Consider the following 14,825-nt stretch of genomic DNA (forward strand, 5'->3'; position numbering starts at 1 on the left):
CCAAGGGGCTTATTTTTGTTACATTTCAACATGTTTGAAGTTGAGGATCATCCTGCAATCAACAGCCTCTTACCCTCAAGGGGCTAGGCAACAGCTGTGGTGAAATTACTGGCCAACCATGCATGAACTCAGTCCCAGCTGTTTCTATTGCCACTTCAACTCAGTTATGAGCACTGTGGCTATTATATCTGAGCTTAATTGCAATTTAAAAGTTACATTTAAAGTTTACACTATAATTAAGTAGTCGGCGCTTAAACAGAAACCAAGGCAAGAGAGGGAAAAGGCATACATCTATTATCAGCGAAACAAATGTTTGTTGTTGGAGAAGCGGTTGCAATTTTATCTTTCTTTCTTATAAGGGAACAATCGTGTGCTTTATGAGACTTAAGAAAATATTAATAATACCCCCAGAAAGTAGATAAAGCTGAATAGCATTTTGTTACTGAGACAGTCACATGTCAAGCAGTGCAACTGAAAAAGGGATATGGTAAAAAGCTACATCTAAAAGAGCATTTTCAACAGTACAAATTTTAAATCCCAAGGGATAAGAAAGCATTGTGCCCCAGCACTCAGAGCGTTCGTCTCTACTGGACGAAGTACAGAAACAGTGACTTGACCTGTACCTTCAGAACTGCTGGCAGTATCGAGTTCGGGGGGCCCTCCCATGGCCTGCTCAGGCACGCCTTCAGGAGAATTAGGCAGCTGGAGATGGGGGGAACTGGTGGAGCTCTGACTGGACAGGGTGGCCAAGAAGCGGTCCTCTAAAGAAAAACACCGTGCAAATGAGTCACTTTAAAACATTATATCCGTTTCTACCTAATAACAATGCTTTCAAAATGCCAAAACCTTTTTCTACTTCATAAACCAAAACATTTTCGCTTCTTAAATAAAGTTACATGGGTCATTTCACAAATGAATTTCAGAAATTTTAGAAATGGATACAAAAATCCAGACAGGTTATATGACTTGACCACAATCAGATCTTAGTGACAGCAGGATGACTGGCAACCAAGTCTAGTACCACTCCAGTATTCTTTGCACCAGACCATAATGCCTGGGCTTCCCTAGTAGCTCAGCTGGTAAAGAATCTGCCTACAATGCAGGAGACCCCAGTTTGATTCCTGGGTTGGGAAGATCCCCTGGAGAAGGGAACGGCTACCTACTCCAGTCTTCTGGCTTGGAGAATTCATGAAGTTTTTATTTTACCCCATGGGGTCACAAAGAGTCAGACACAACTGAGCGACTTTCACTTCACAATGCCTACTTAAACATTTTGTTCATTCAATTTAATAAGGAATGAAATTATGATACTACTGAGGGGGAAAAAAATCACGTTTATTCTCAAGGGGGAAATTCACTTAATTATAATAAAAAAAAATGCCAAGAATTCCAAGTTGAGTTTCTATTCTACCAAGATAGTCTAAGTAAATTTCCCTTCCAACTCCCTAGAGTGGCACCAAGTTATTTAATGAAATATTGAGGAAAAACAGGCTTAAGTCTAGAAAAGATTTTAGCAATATAAAAATATCAACTAAGCTTTGTCCGATTTTTTTTTCTATGAAACCAAGGACTTAACTGTAACACAATTAAGAGAGAAATTCAGTTTCCTTTTATCTTTCTGTTCTTCCCCTAAAAAGCAGCCTTCTCTAATGATCATCTGGCTTCCCTGGTAGCTTAGCTGGTAAAGAATCTGCCTGCAATGAGGGAGACCTGGGTTTGATTCCTGGGTTGGGCAAGCCCTGGAGAATGGAAAGGCTACCCACTCCAATATTCTGGCCTAGAGAATTCCATGGACTGTATAGTCCATGGGGTTGCAAACAGTCGGACGCTACTGAGCAACTTTCACTCACTTCACTATTGATCATCTATTTCTCTATCCTAACTTAGGCAATGTATTTTATAATAATCTTAAACTGAGACTGCTTACAAATGCTTTACAGCAAGGAAAAAAATGTCTCTGACCAACTGCATCAGAAAAAATTCTCAAAATTTAGTGTTTAAAACAACTTCTAGACTAAGAAACGTCTTTAAATTCAAAGACAGGTGATCAACAGACTCAAGGACCAACCTTTTTCTCCATTTGGAAGTCCTGGAGAAGCATTCCGTGGAGATGCATCTACTGCACTTATCTGTAGAGAAGGAAATATTCTGTTCTTAAGGAAATGTTAAAATCACACTAAAAAAAATTTTAACAAAGTAAATCTTACACTTTCAACCTCTTAAGAATTATTAATATTGATTCATTTAAAAATAATAAAAAACCCATTACCTATTACTATAAACAACACATTTTAATTAAAAAGATTTTTTTTAATTGGTAAAAGAGTGGCATTGTTTTATACTTTTACAAATATTTCAATGTCTAGAAGACATTAAAGTCTTCTTTTAATAGAAGGCAGTTAAATTCCTCTCTGACTTCTGCATTTAATCTGTTGAGCTGTATTATAACTGAACTTATAAAGATAATCTAGCCTCACAGAGTTATGCACTTGAAAACGGGAAATCTCTCAGACCTCTTGAAAGGGTCTAGGACCTCCAGGGTCCTTGAACCACATTTTGAGAATACTGTTCTAAACGGTAGCTCACAGACCCATTAAAATATCCAGGAACTACTTATGATTATCCATTAAGCCCAGCAACCTTTTATTATCCACTGGACTTTCTCAAGTCCCATAATCCATTGATAAAATATATATTTAAATGACTGTCAGCCCTGTGTACAATGTGATTAAAAGTCACTTCTTACACTGCTACTTACAATGTCCTTTGATTTGCTCACCCTAGCAGAGACTGCCCTAGTCATCCTATATAAAATAACTCATCATCACCAACTCCCTTGGCATTACTCTCCATTTCTCATTAATTTTTTCCTCACAGCTTTGTTTCCACTTGTTTTTTAAATGTTCATTGGTTCACCTGTTTATTGTCAGTCTCATAAACAAACGTTCCAATAGGAACGGTAACTATGGCCTCCATCCACAAATGTGAACTTTCGTGTTCATGTTTGTGAACCCTGAGAGCCCTGCACTCAGAACAGTGTCTAAAAGCACTCAATAAGTATTTATCAAATGAATGAATATAAACACAAAGGCAGTGCTACAGATTTTCAAATCAACTTTCAATCTTTCAAAAAGAAAATCATCTATTAACTGATTTTATATTTTCAATTTCATGTCTTACAGCACTAGCTTTGCAGTTTCATCAGTAGGCAAACAGAAAGGCCTCCAGCAGTGTGTGAGAGCCATTAACGGTCCCAGACTCCTTGAAAATACTAATAAATCATCTTCATAATTCTTACTCTCACCCAAACTTTAAGGAAAAGTGATTCCTACACAGTTATTTATGAGACAGAAAGTAGAATTCAGTGACAGTGTTCCTAAATAATACAATGATCTAAGGCACTTGTACCCCTCATCCCATGAAAATACTCTGTTGTAAGTACTATACACTTGTACAAAAAGAAACATTCTCTCAAAAGTCCTCATGCTATCAGAATATTAAGTCCTTAAAATATACTGACATTAATTCATCTGTTCGTGGTTAGCACAGTGGCAGAATTTCGTGAGACACATACACACACATACCACACATACCTTCAATCAAACATGAATCCAGATACGGCTGTGAAGGGATTCTACCAAGTATGTAAGATCACAAATCAGTCAGCCTTAAACTAGGGAAATTAAGCAGGTGGGCCTGACCTAATCATGTGTCCTTTAAATCTGTGTCCAGAGGTTAGACACAGAAGAACTCAAGAGATCTGAAGCATGAGAAGGATTCAATCCACTGCTGTAGGCTTTGAAGATGAAATGGGCCACATGCAAGGAATCAGGCAGCCACGAGAAGTTGAGATTTGCCTCTAGTCAAATGCCAGCAATGAAAGGGGGACCTCAGTCCTATAACCACTAGAATTGAACTCTGTCAACAACCTAGATGAGCCTGGGAAAATATCCCGAGCCTCAGATAATCACCTCGGCCAAACCTTCATCTCAGCCGTGAGACCGAGCAAAGAACCCAGCCATATACTCTGCCAGAGTCCTGACACACTGTGAGATAACAGATTTATGTTTTAGGTCACTAAGTTTGGAGTAAGGTGTAATACAGCAAGAGAAAACTAATACAGTTAGGATAGGTTAATTAAATCACCATATAGAACTAACCCGGTGTGGCCTCTTAAGAAAAACTTCTCACTTAAGCACAAAGAACACCCAAAGTTCATAGTAAAATAGGACTCTGTTATACACCAAGTACATCTATACCTTCTCCTTTACAGCACCTATTGCCTCTGTGATGCTACCTTCAATGATGCCAGTAGACAGCAGCTTTTGATAAGTATTTCAAATAAATGAATTATAATGTATTTTATTTCAGGCAAAGATAAAAAAAATTAATCCAGGTCACACCAAGAAACCTGACTGCTTCAAAATTAAAAATGCTAATATTATCAATAAAGTATGCATTAAACTACCACTTCTAAGTGTTATAAGAGAAATTAATTCTATTTATCACAATGAAGGCCCCAAGACAAAACATTACCTTGCTTTCTTCACCTTGTCTCAGTCTTCCAGGACTTGGAGGAACTGAAGGCCGCTTCCTACCCTTTTCTTGTTGGAAAAGGTCTTGCAGCCTACAATTAAAGAAAAAGAGGAAAAGTGAAAAGAAGAACATGGTTTTCTTTCTAATGTCCTGAATAATGCATACACATATTCTCCTTATAGCTTTGAAACCACAAAAATTAATTTTCCTATTTCAAATGCAATAGATTTTACAGCTGTACATAACTAAGAGTAAGTTTTGTTTTATTTCTAATCAACTAATCAGTTGTTATTGATATGATCATGGTTAGAAAAGAAGAGCAAGTTATAATGAGACACCAACAGACCAAGGCCCAAAGCCTAGCTCTGAAAATCAACAGCTATATAACTTGGGCAAATCCCATAGTCTCATAGAGCCACAGTTTCCTCTGTAAAATGAAAGCAGTATATACATGTGTGGGACTCAAAATCAAATAAAAGAGTGCATGTCCATCTGGTGCCTTACTTAGTGCCTAGCATCATCCAAGTGCTCAATAAATAAATGCTATACTAATCCAAGTGAACTTTTCAATATGCATTAAAAGGAAACATTTCCCCAAATAAATATTTAAATACAGGTATAAAATACACAAAACAATCAGCTGAAACTCATGGCCTAACACCAAGTAATTACTCCATGGTTTACTAGTACAGACAAATTAGATTCAGTTAGCACACATACTATATTAGAAACAGCAACAAAGGCTATTCTCATCTTTTTTTTGTATCTTTGCAAACTGCACTTTAAAGGATGAAAGAAGTGGAGGGTGGTAGGAGCGATAAAAATAAAACCTCCTACAACTTGAGAATAAAAGGCAACATCCACAACTAACAAGGATATTTAAATCAAAAACATCACGGCAGAGCACATTTTGCAATAATATGAAAGAAACACCTGACTGCAGAGTCACACCTGTTATTCCAAGCTTGCAGCACCTCACAGAGGCTTTGTTTCTTGGCAATGAGTGACTCGAAGACTGACTGCAGTTGCTGGGGGGTCTCCATGGAGGAAGACAGGAGCCGTGCCTGCATCTTCTCAGTCCAGCTCTTGAACTCGCTTTCTTCCATCTAGGGGAACAAAAGGCACTCCAGCAATCTGAGATGCATCCCAAAAGGAACTTCTAACAAGTTCACAACTAACTGCTGGGTTTCTGTCAGAAAAATGAATTACCTCCTTTTGTGCAAAGATATCTTCCATTTTTTCCTCTCTTGATTTGCTAAATGTATCAGTTTTCAAAGACGCGAGTCTTTCATCGACAGCAAGATATACCTGTGAAACTCTTAACAAACATTAAACACTTTAGAAAAGTTAGAATCAAACTGTCTAATCTCACACAAGTAGAAAAAAGATGGGCAAAACCACTATAATATTGTGAAGTAATTAGCCTCCAATTAAAATAAATAATTTTTTTTTTTAACAATTCTGTATTGATTTTGCCATACATTGACATGAATCCACCACAGGTGTACATGTGTTCCCAAACATGAACCCCCCCTCCCACCCCCCTCCCCACAACATCTCTCTGGGTCATCCCCGTGTACCAGCCCCAAGCATGCCATATCCTGCATCGGACATAGACTGGCAATTCGATTCTTACATGATATTATACATGTTTCAATGCTATGCTCCCAAATCATCTCACCCTCTCCCTCTCCCTCTGAGTCCAAAAGTCCGCTATACACATCTGTGTCTTTTTTGCTGTCCTGCATACAGGGTCATCATTGCCATCTTTCTAAATTCCATATATATGTGTTAGTATACTGTATTGGTGTTTTTCTTTCTGGCTTACTTCACTCTGTATAATAGGCTCCAGTTTCATCCATCTCATCAGAACTGATTCAAATGTATTCTTTTTAATGGCTGAGTAATACTCCATTGTGTATATGTACCACAGCTTTCTTATCCATTCATCTGCTGATGGACATCTAGGTTGTTTCCATGTCCTGGCTATTATAAACAGTGCTGCGATGAACATTGGGGTACATGTGTCTCTTTCTATTCTGGTTTCCTCAGTGTGTACGCCCAGCAGTGGGACTGCTGGGTCATAAGGCAGTTCTATTTGCAATTTTTTAAGGAATCTCCACACTGTTCTCCATAGTGGCTGTACTAGTTTGCATTCCCACGAACAGTGTAGGAGGGTTCCCTTCTCTCCACACCCTCTCCAGCATTTATTGCTTGCAGATTTTTGGATCGCAGACATTCTGACTGGTGTGAAGTGGTACCTCATTGTGGTTTTGATTTGCATTTCTCTAATAATGAGTGATGTTGAGCATCTTTTCATGTGTTTGTTGGCCATCCGTATGTCTTCTTTGGAGAAATGTCTATTTAGTTCTTTGGCCCATTTTTTGATTGGGTCGTTTATTTTTCTGGAATTGAGCTGCAGGAGTTGCTTGTATATTTTTGAGATTAGTTGTTTGTCAGTTGCTTCATTTGCTATTATTTTCTCCCATTCAGAAGGCTGTCTTTTCACTTTGCTTTTATTTTCCTTTGTTGTGCAGAAGCTTTTAATTTTAATTAGGTCCCATTGGTTTATTTTTGCTTTTATTTCCAGAATTCTGGGAGGTGGATCATAGAGGATCCTGCTGTGGTTTATGTCAGAGAGTGTTTTGCCTATGTTCTCCTCTAGGAGTTTTATAGTTTCTGGTCTTACATTTAGATCTTTAATCCATTTTGAGTTTATCTTTGTGTGCGGTGTTAGAAAGTTATCTAGTTTCATTCTTTTACAAGTGGTTGACCAGTTTTCCCAACACCACTTGTTAAAGAGATTGTCTTTACTCCATTGTATATTCTTGCCTCCTTTGTCAAAGATAAGGTGCCCATATGTGTGTGGATTTATCTCTGGGCTTTCTATTTTGTTCCATTGATCTATATTTCTGTCTTTGTGCCAATACCATACTGTCTTGAAAAATATATATACAGAACTTTACTAATATCTTATCTAATTAAGAATCACATATAATTTTGCAGAACAAAAAGACCTGAAAGGATGTACATCAAAATTTAACAGTTGTTATGCTTGGGAGGGTCTGAATTCTTTTTTAATACTTTGGTGTACTGTCTACATTTTCCCATTTTTACATCAGACATATAAAAAATACAATTAGGAAAATAGGTTATTTCTGTTTTCGAAGAAAGCTGAATGAACAAACAAGATATTTAAAGTAGTTTAGATTTCAGGCAGTACTAAACAAAAACAGGTGATCAAAGAAAATGAAACTTACTTTTGAAAGAAGTCCTTCAGATCCTGAAGAAGGGACACTTTTAAAGGGACTTGACGTTTAATGAATATTTTGGGAAGTGGAACACACACTTCAAGAAGCCGAATAGGAGAATAACTGAGAGGAGAAAATACAAGTAATAGTAGAAAAGTGAAAAATATTTTAGTATTTTGAGTAGAAGTGTATCATGACAGCCAACTAAGTCCTATTGGCATAAGTGATCATAAAGTTTCTATAAAATGGCATTTTCAAACAACCAAAAATACTGGAGACCACTTTCAATCATTACCAATATCCTTCCCAGTATTAAAAAGATTTTGTTCTGTGTTGTTTTCCCCCTGCATTGTGCTATCATCAATTATCCCCTGAGGCCACCCTCGTGTGCTTTAAAAACAACTGACTGGGATAGAAACCTCCATGAAGGGAGAGGAACTCCTTCCTACAATTAGCTTGGACATAGGTATTCACTACCTTCTCAGCTCCCAAGGATTCTTCATGAGTTTCCTTTCCACCAGAACTTCATGTTGTCTAGTAAACGCTATATCCGACCTAGGCCCTAGGTTCACGGTTGATAGCTCTTGCTTAAAAAGGGAAATAGGTTCAATTAAAAATATTTTCTGAGGACCTATTATGTGTCAGATGCTGTTTTAGGTGCACAGCAAGGGCCAAAATTCCTGCTCTCATGATTCAGGAACAAGATTTGGGCAATAAACAAAAACAAATACTTAAAACATACCTTATGCCAGAGAGTAGGTGCTACAGGGCAAAATAAAGAGCGAAAAAGCAGCAAGGACTGCTAGGGGTGAGAGGGAGTCAGGGCAGGTGAAATCTGAACAAAGATCTGAAAAAAGTAAGGAAAAATAAGCAAATGTCTAGAAGCAGGCAGCACAGAGATGGAAGAACAATGAGAGGCTCCCAGGAAGGAGGTTACCTGGCATAACTGAGGCCCAGCCTGAAGTCAGCGAGGCTGAAACACGGGGAGCAAGGGGAGAGGAGTAGGGGTGAGAAGCCTGAGTATGAGGGGTTTAGAGGCCCATAAATGGACTCTGGCTTTCACTCAGGGTGAAACAGACACTGCTGGAGGCTCCAGAGCACGAGTGCCCTAAGCTGATTTTCATACAATAGTACCACTCGGACTGCTGCGCTGCAGGGCGAGGCTAAAGGGAAGCTGGTTGAGGTTACTGCAATAATCTAGGGAAGGACAACAGAGATTCAGTTCAGAAGGGGAGTGCTGGAGGTGGTGAGATATGTTCAGATTCTGGATATATATGGTTATGCTGGGTCTTTGCTGCTGTGAGTGGGCTTCTCACTGCAGTATCTTCCTTGCTGCTGAGCACAGCACGGGCTTACTTGCACCACAGCATGAGATCTTCCTGGACCAGAGATCAAACTCATGTCCCCTGTGTTGGCAGGCAGATTCTTAACCTCTGGACCACCAGGGAAGTCCCTAGATTCTGGATATATTCTGAAGGCTTTCTCACTCATTTAAAACCATTCTTTGAACTAGTGATTTCAGCTCTATCCAGTTCTATCCAATTATCCTTACGCTAAGTAATGTCTTAGCAAAAATTCTGACAGGCTCTCAGATGCAAAAGTAATGGTTAAGAGTCACACCTACAATAGCAAAACTACCAGTTTATATCATGACTCCATCACTTGCTAGCTCTATTTATAGCTATAAGGTCTCTAAGTGAGGGTAATAGTAACAGATTTCTTAAAGGATTAAATAAATAATAGCACTGAAAGCTCTTCACAGAGTATGGCCCTGTATTTGCAAGGCTGATGGGTGGAGAACAACACACACCAAAAGTTGAGTTCAATCTATTAACAGTGGAAATGCTTCAGAGCCTTCCAGGGAGTATGTGTCTATGACAAGGTTGCTCAGACTTCTTACCTGAAAGATGCCACCATCTGGTTATAGGAGAAATACTGGTGATAATCATGGTGGATAGAGTGACCACATGGCTCAGCATTGGCTCTGCGGGTGTACTGGTGCCCGTAAAACCTAAGTTCCAGGTATTTTGCAAATGACATGGACCAAGACTCATTGGAAAGAGCAACAACTGGTGTTACCTGAAATTCAGCATAAATTGTTGGTTATCTAATCACATCCTGAGAACCTCTTTTTTTAAAAAAAAAAAACATATTTTCTTCTTTAGTACAAGCCTAGTATATTCTGATTGCAGAAAACTAGAAAAACAAAAAAATATGTAGAGGTAGGTGGGGTGAGGGATGGCTACGGAAACTGTCTCATCAGTAATCCTACCACCACCATCAATATGCTAATACGTTTGCTTTCTTTCCATACATGAAAACATATATCCTTAGCCAGGATGTTTATAAATAAAAACTCTTTCTTATAGCTTCATAACCTTGATTATTAGTAATATACCATATTTTCCCACATTGAATATTCTTATGCAGCTTGATTTTTAATGGCTGCAGAATATCCTATTATATGGACATGTTTAACCAATCCCTATTGGTGGGCATTTAAAACATTTCAAGCTTTTCATTATTTTGATGAACTTTTCAATGTGGGTATATAAAACACACTTATAAGTATCCATAACGATTTCCTTGCAATAAATTAATAAAAGTGGAAATTGGTAGGTCAAAAAAGGGCATGAACATTTATCTGGTCTTTGATACTTTCTGCCATACTGCATAAACCAGTACACCTATTTGGAGACACAACTGCCACCAGTATCTGAGAGTACCCATTTCCCTCCTTTCTTACTGATCTCAGGAATTAATATCTTTAAAATGTGCCTTCTTTAAAAAATAAATAAAAACATACTTATTTTATCTTTTATTATTACTAATGAATAACATGTATTTGCACATGTCTACTGGCCATTTGAATTAAATTGCCTTCTCATGCCCTTTTCCCATTATTTCTATTATAGCTTATAGAAGTTTAATAGTAAATATATTAATATTGGGTCATATATGTTGTAACTTTTTTTGACACATAAAATTTTTCACTTCTGTGTAACAAAAACTGTTTACCATTTTCTTTCTAGCATAACCCCAAAGGCTGAAGTTTTGTTTTGCAATCATGTGTATATACCAAACATACAAGATATAAAGATCAAATTTAGGTTACTTAATTCACTAGACAATCTACAAAAGTTCACACGTTCTACAACAAAATATTGCCAGCTGCCTAACAATGACTAAAGGCCTAGAAGAACAAGCATATAAAAACCAATTATTGCAAGACATGATTTCACGGATGTATGTTTCTCCTAAAGACTATCTATCTTTGACTTTGCCCTCCTCAACCACTAATACTGAAATAGGTTGCACTATTATTTGGTCTGTAATTCCAGTATGTAATTCCAAACACACTCCAAAATAAGCCAATTAATATAACAATGAAGTTAAATCTGGCACATACACATTGCAAACAATTTGAATAAAAAGTAAGTATTAAAAGCAAATACTAGCACCAAATATTTCCTCCAGAGATAGAAAAGCACAGAGAGGAAATAAAATATACAGTTTTGTCCCCAAGAATAAATATGAGAACAGTAGAGATCAATTAAACATGTCCTCATCTGCGTCTCTTAAGACAGAAATGTTGACCTAGATTAACTTACACAAGCATTCTAGCATACTGTAATTATTGTGTTATAAAACTGTTTCCTCCCCAAGAGGACAGGAGCCAACACCTTGTTCTTTCTTCATTCCTAAGGCCTAGCACAGTACCTGGTACCTACATGGTGCTAAATAAGTGTTTACTGATGAATAAACAAACATAATCGAGAACTGTCAAGGTAAAGTCTCAATATATTTTACTGGACATGGTACCTATATTTTATATAATAACTGATAAATTCTAAAATGGAACCTTCAGGAAATAAACATTAAAGGGAACATACAGCAGGTAAAATAAATAAGGGCCCAAAGACAAATATCAAATCCAAAATAACAGAGGCCACCCTCCCCCACAAAGAAAGAACTATAGAAAGAAATGATACTACATTACTACATGAAATAGTACAGCAACAGAGTACTCTTACCTGCTTGCAGATTCTGCACCAGGAGTAGGTGAGAATTGTATGCTGATATCCAGGTACTGGAGAATCCAGCTCCTTTAGGATTATCTGCACACAGCCTTGGCCATGGACAAAGCGTCGAATGTGGTGCACCATGGGGGTATCACAGAACATGCTAGGGCACTGATAGGAAGGCCTTTGACAAAAAGAAAGTCCTCACATTAACCATGAAACCGAGGAGCCATGTATAGTGAATGCTGGCTAATCAGGACTGCATACGATAAAGTGCAGCATCCTCTCCAGAGTAAGGAGGATGGTAGATGATCTGATCAGGGTACCACTTGTCCTGCTACGAGCCTGCAGAGCTGAACACCCCGCCTTCAACCACATCACAGTGATACGTTACACTTGTTAAGCACCTTCCATATGCCAAGCATTTCTAAAACATCATCTCATTTTACTTATTAAAACTCTTGATGTTTGTGGAGTTTGTTAGTATCTATAAAGGGGGCTGGTAAAGATTAACCCAGGTGACGCTAGTGCTAAAGAAACTGCCTACCAATGCAGGAGACACAGAGATGCGGATTAGATCCCTCGGTTGGGAAGATCCCTTAGAGAAGGAAACAGCAAACCCCTCCAGTATTCTTGCCTGAAAAATTCCACGGACAGAGGAGTCTGGGGGGTTACAGTCCATGGAGTTGCAAAGAGCTGGACACGACTGAGCACGCACACAAAAAGATTAAGTTACTTGCTCTCTGTCATGTAAGTGGCAAGCGAAGGCACTAAGATTTAAACTGAGGCCCTTAGTTTCTCTTGTCTCTCATTTGAATCAATGTAAAAACAGACATCCTAAAAAAAAGAATCTGCAGGACTGCAGGGCAATTAGATGGGCATAGATCTGAAAAATGAACTGGAAAAGACTTCCTGGGTTGAATATAAAACAGATTACTTCTCTGTACAGTAAGCCCTGACATTAGGCATGAACAGGAAGGTTAAACAACAATGCTCCAACTCATGTTTATGTTTAGGTTGAAATTTTGTGCAGCAAAAAAAAGCATAAATAGAACATAAGGAGAAAACTGGTTCTTACCGGAAACAGTATCTCTCTAAAAATATTCCTAATGTAAGATCATTTTTTCCATAAAATTCCATTGTTACAATCCTAAAAAAAAAGATCATTTCTTAGAAACATATCATTAGAATTACAACCCAGCAAAGACATTTTCATCAGACCCCAAACTGATATCTGTTAGATGTACTTATAATACAGTATTATTATCACCAACAAAACAGGTAATATTCTTTTGTTGTTACAGAACAGGTTTTACCTTATCTGATATAATAGGTTTGGACTACCATATTACAGCATCGTATCCATTCCCAGTCCATTAGTATCTTATGAAACTATTTAATCAGAATACATAAACAATAACATTAAATGGGTAAGTCTGATCTGCATTAGGAAGAAGTACAAGTTTCCTTTACAAAGCTTTAAACTCCACCAACAAAATGGGACTCCTGTCTCTGCTCTCCAGTCTACACCATTACTAAGCACGAAGAGCAGCAGCTTATATTCTTCCAGGAGAGCCAGTTCCTAAATTTATATCCAATTTTATACCTAAATAAGAGAGTTCAGCTACACATACCCTTTTGAAACTGACATCTTATTCAAACCTAGACCTAAATTCCCATGGGCTCAACCAGACCCAAGTCAGCCTGCTAGAGCAACAACAATGTAGAAGACTCCCTGATCTCACTGGTAGAAATGAGTGTTTCTGGTGTCCAAAATTAAAATATGGAAGACATTTTGTTGCGGCAAGTACTCCAAAAACAAGCAGTTATGTTCTATAGTACTTAAGATCAGAGGTAAACTGTATAATAACTAGGCTTTGTGACTATCATTGGAAACAAATTATAACATTATAAAATGTGTTTCTATCAATCTACTTGGAATTAAGTTTTAGAATAAAACTTAAAGACAAAAAACTGACTTTTATAAAAACAATGCCCAAAGAAAACCTGCCTGATTTGTGCATGTTATCAAAGTGCTTAAAACCAGTTTTTATGTATCAACTTTCACTTTTTTATAATTACAAACTGTTCTCGTATACCTCTTCACTCTTAACATACTTTTATTTACTTCTACTCATGAACAAATCCAAATTTCATAATTTACAAGTTCAGAAGTTCCATCAATTCACATATGACCAGCAGCTTGCCGTGTACCTACACAGCCTAATGGCTGAATTTTTTTCACAGCTGCTGGAATTCTGTTCTTAAGTACAACATGCAAGGGAGGGAAGGAGTCCTACCAAGGACTGACACAGGCACTGGGAGCATTGCTGGACTGGGCAGAAGAGCTGCTGAAGAGCACACACAGCCTCTGGTGGTTGACAGGGTTCAGACAATCCACCTGGAAGGGAAGGAACATCTGGGTGAGCATTCCAACTCCAACGCCCACCTCCAACATCCAACACACTCCACTCAGTTTGTAAGGCCTCTATCAGCACTACAGGGGTTCCAGTGAAGACTGAAAACTACAGGAAACTAAATATAAGGAAGAAGAGCAGTTAATTTTTAAGTTAGAACAATCCAAAAGGTTTAAAAATGCAAGCATGTCTCAAACTTGTTTTCTTACTCTTTATTTTTACAAAACTACATTAAATTATTTTGGGGGTAGTTATTTAAATATGAAACAGTCTGAATTGATAGCTGGATATAATCTCAACCTGAGACACCCAGAAATCTAAATTCTAAGGTATTTATTTGTATTTTATACATGCTTTTGATCATTACAAAGGTAACATCTGTCTCTGTAAAAATTTAAACAGCTCAGAGGAAGATGCACAAGTCCTCAAAGTACATAAAGCCTCTCCTCCTCTGAAGCTGCCCCACCTCCCAAACTGATAAAAATTTGACTGTGTAGTTAAAAATCATGTATTTGCACTAGCTGATACACATATACACATGGAAACACCCACAGAAGTATACACAGGTGATTCTGTTTTTTAATAAAAATGGGATGATG

General features: G+C 37.7%; 1 protein-coding gene across 1 annotated transcript in view; it reads right to left on the bottom strand.

The window, feature by feature from the left end:
- PIKFYVE (phosphoinositide kinase, FYVE-type zinc finger containing) overlaps window positions 1–14,825 on the bottom strand; it is an 83,071-nt gene that overhangs the window by 17,636 nt on the left and 50,610 nt on the right. The window contains exons 21-30 of the mRNA XM_040228658.1: window positions 14,110–14,210; window positions 12,888–12,959; window positions 11,822–11,993; window positions 9,688–9,866; window positions 7,797–7,910; window positions 5,746–5,854; window positions 5,488–5,642; window positions 4,537–4,627; window positions 2,069–2,129; window positions 624–761 (exon numbers count right to left, since the gene is read on the bottom strand). Of these exons, the coding sequence (XP_040084592.1) occupies window positions 624–761; window positions 2,069–2,129; window positions 4,537–4,627; window positions 5,488–5,642; window positions 5,746–5,854; window positions 7,797–7,910; window positions 9,688–9,866; window positions 11,822–11,993; window positions 12,888–12,959; window positions 14,110–14,210 (1,192 nt within the window). The remainder of the gene's footprint in view (window positions 1–623; window positions 762–2,068; window positions 2,130–4,536; window positions 4,628–5,487; window positions 5,643–5,745; window positions 5,855–7,796; window positions 7,911–9,687; window positions 9,867–11,821; window positions 11,994–12,887; window positions 12,960–14,109; window positions 14,211–14,825) is intronic.

The sequence above is a fragment of the Oryx dammah genome, unplaced genomic scaffold, assembly GCF_014754425.2.
Source record: "Oryx dammah isolate SB20612 unplaced genomic scaffold, SCBI_Odam_1.1 HiC_scaffold_27, whole genome shotgun sequence".
In the NCBI taxonomy this organism is placed as follows: domain Eukaryota; kingdom Metazoa; phylum Chordata; class Mammalia; order Artiodactyla; family Bovidae; genus Oryx; species Oryx dammah.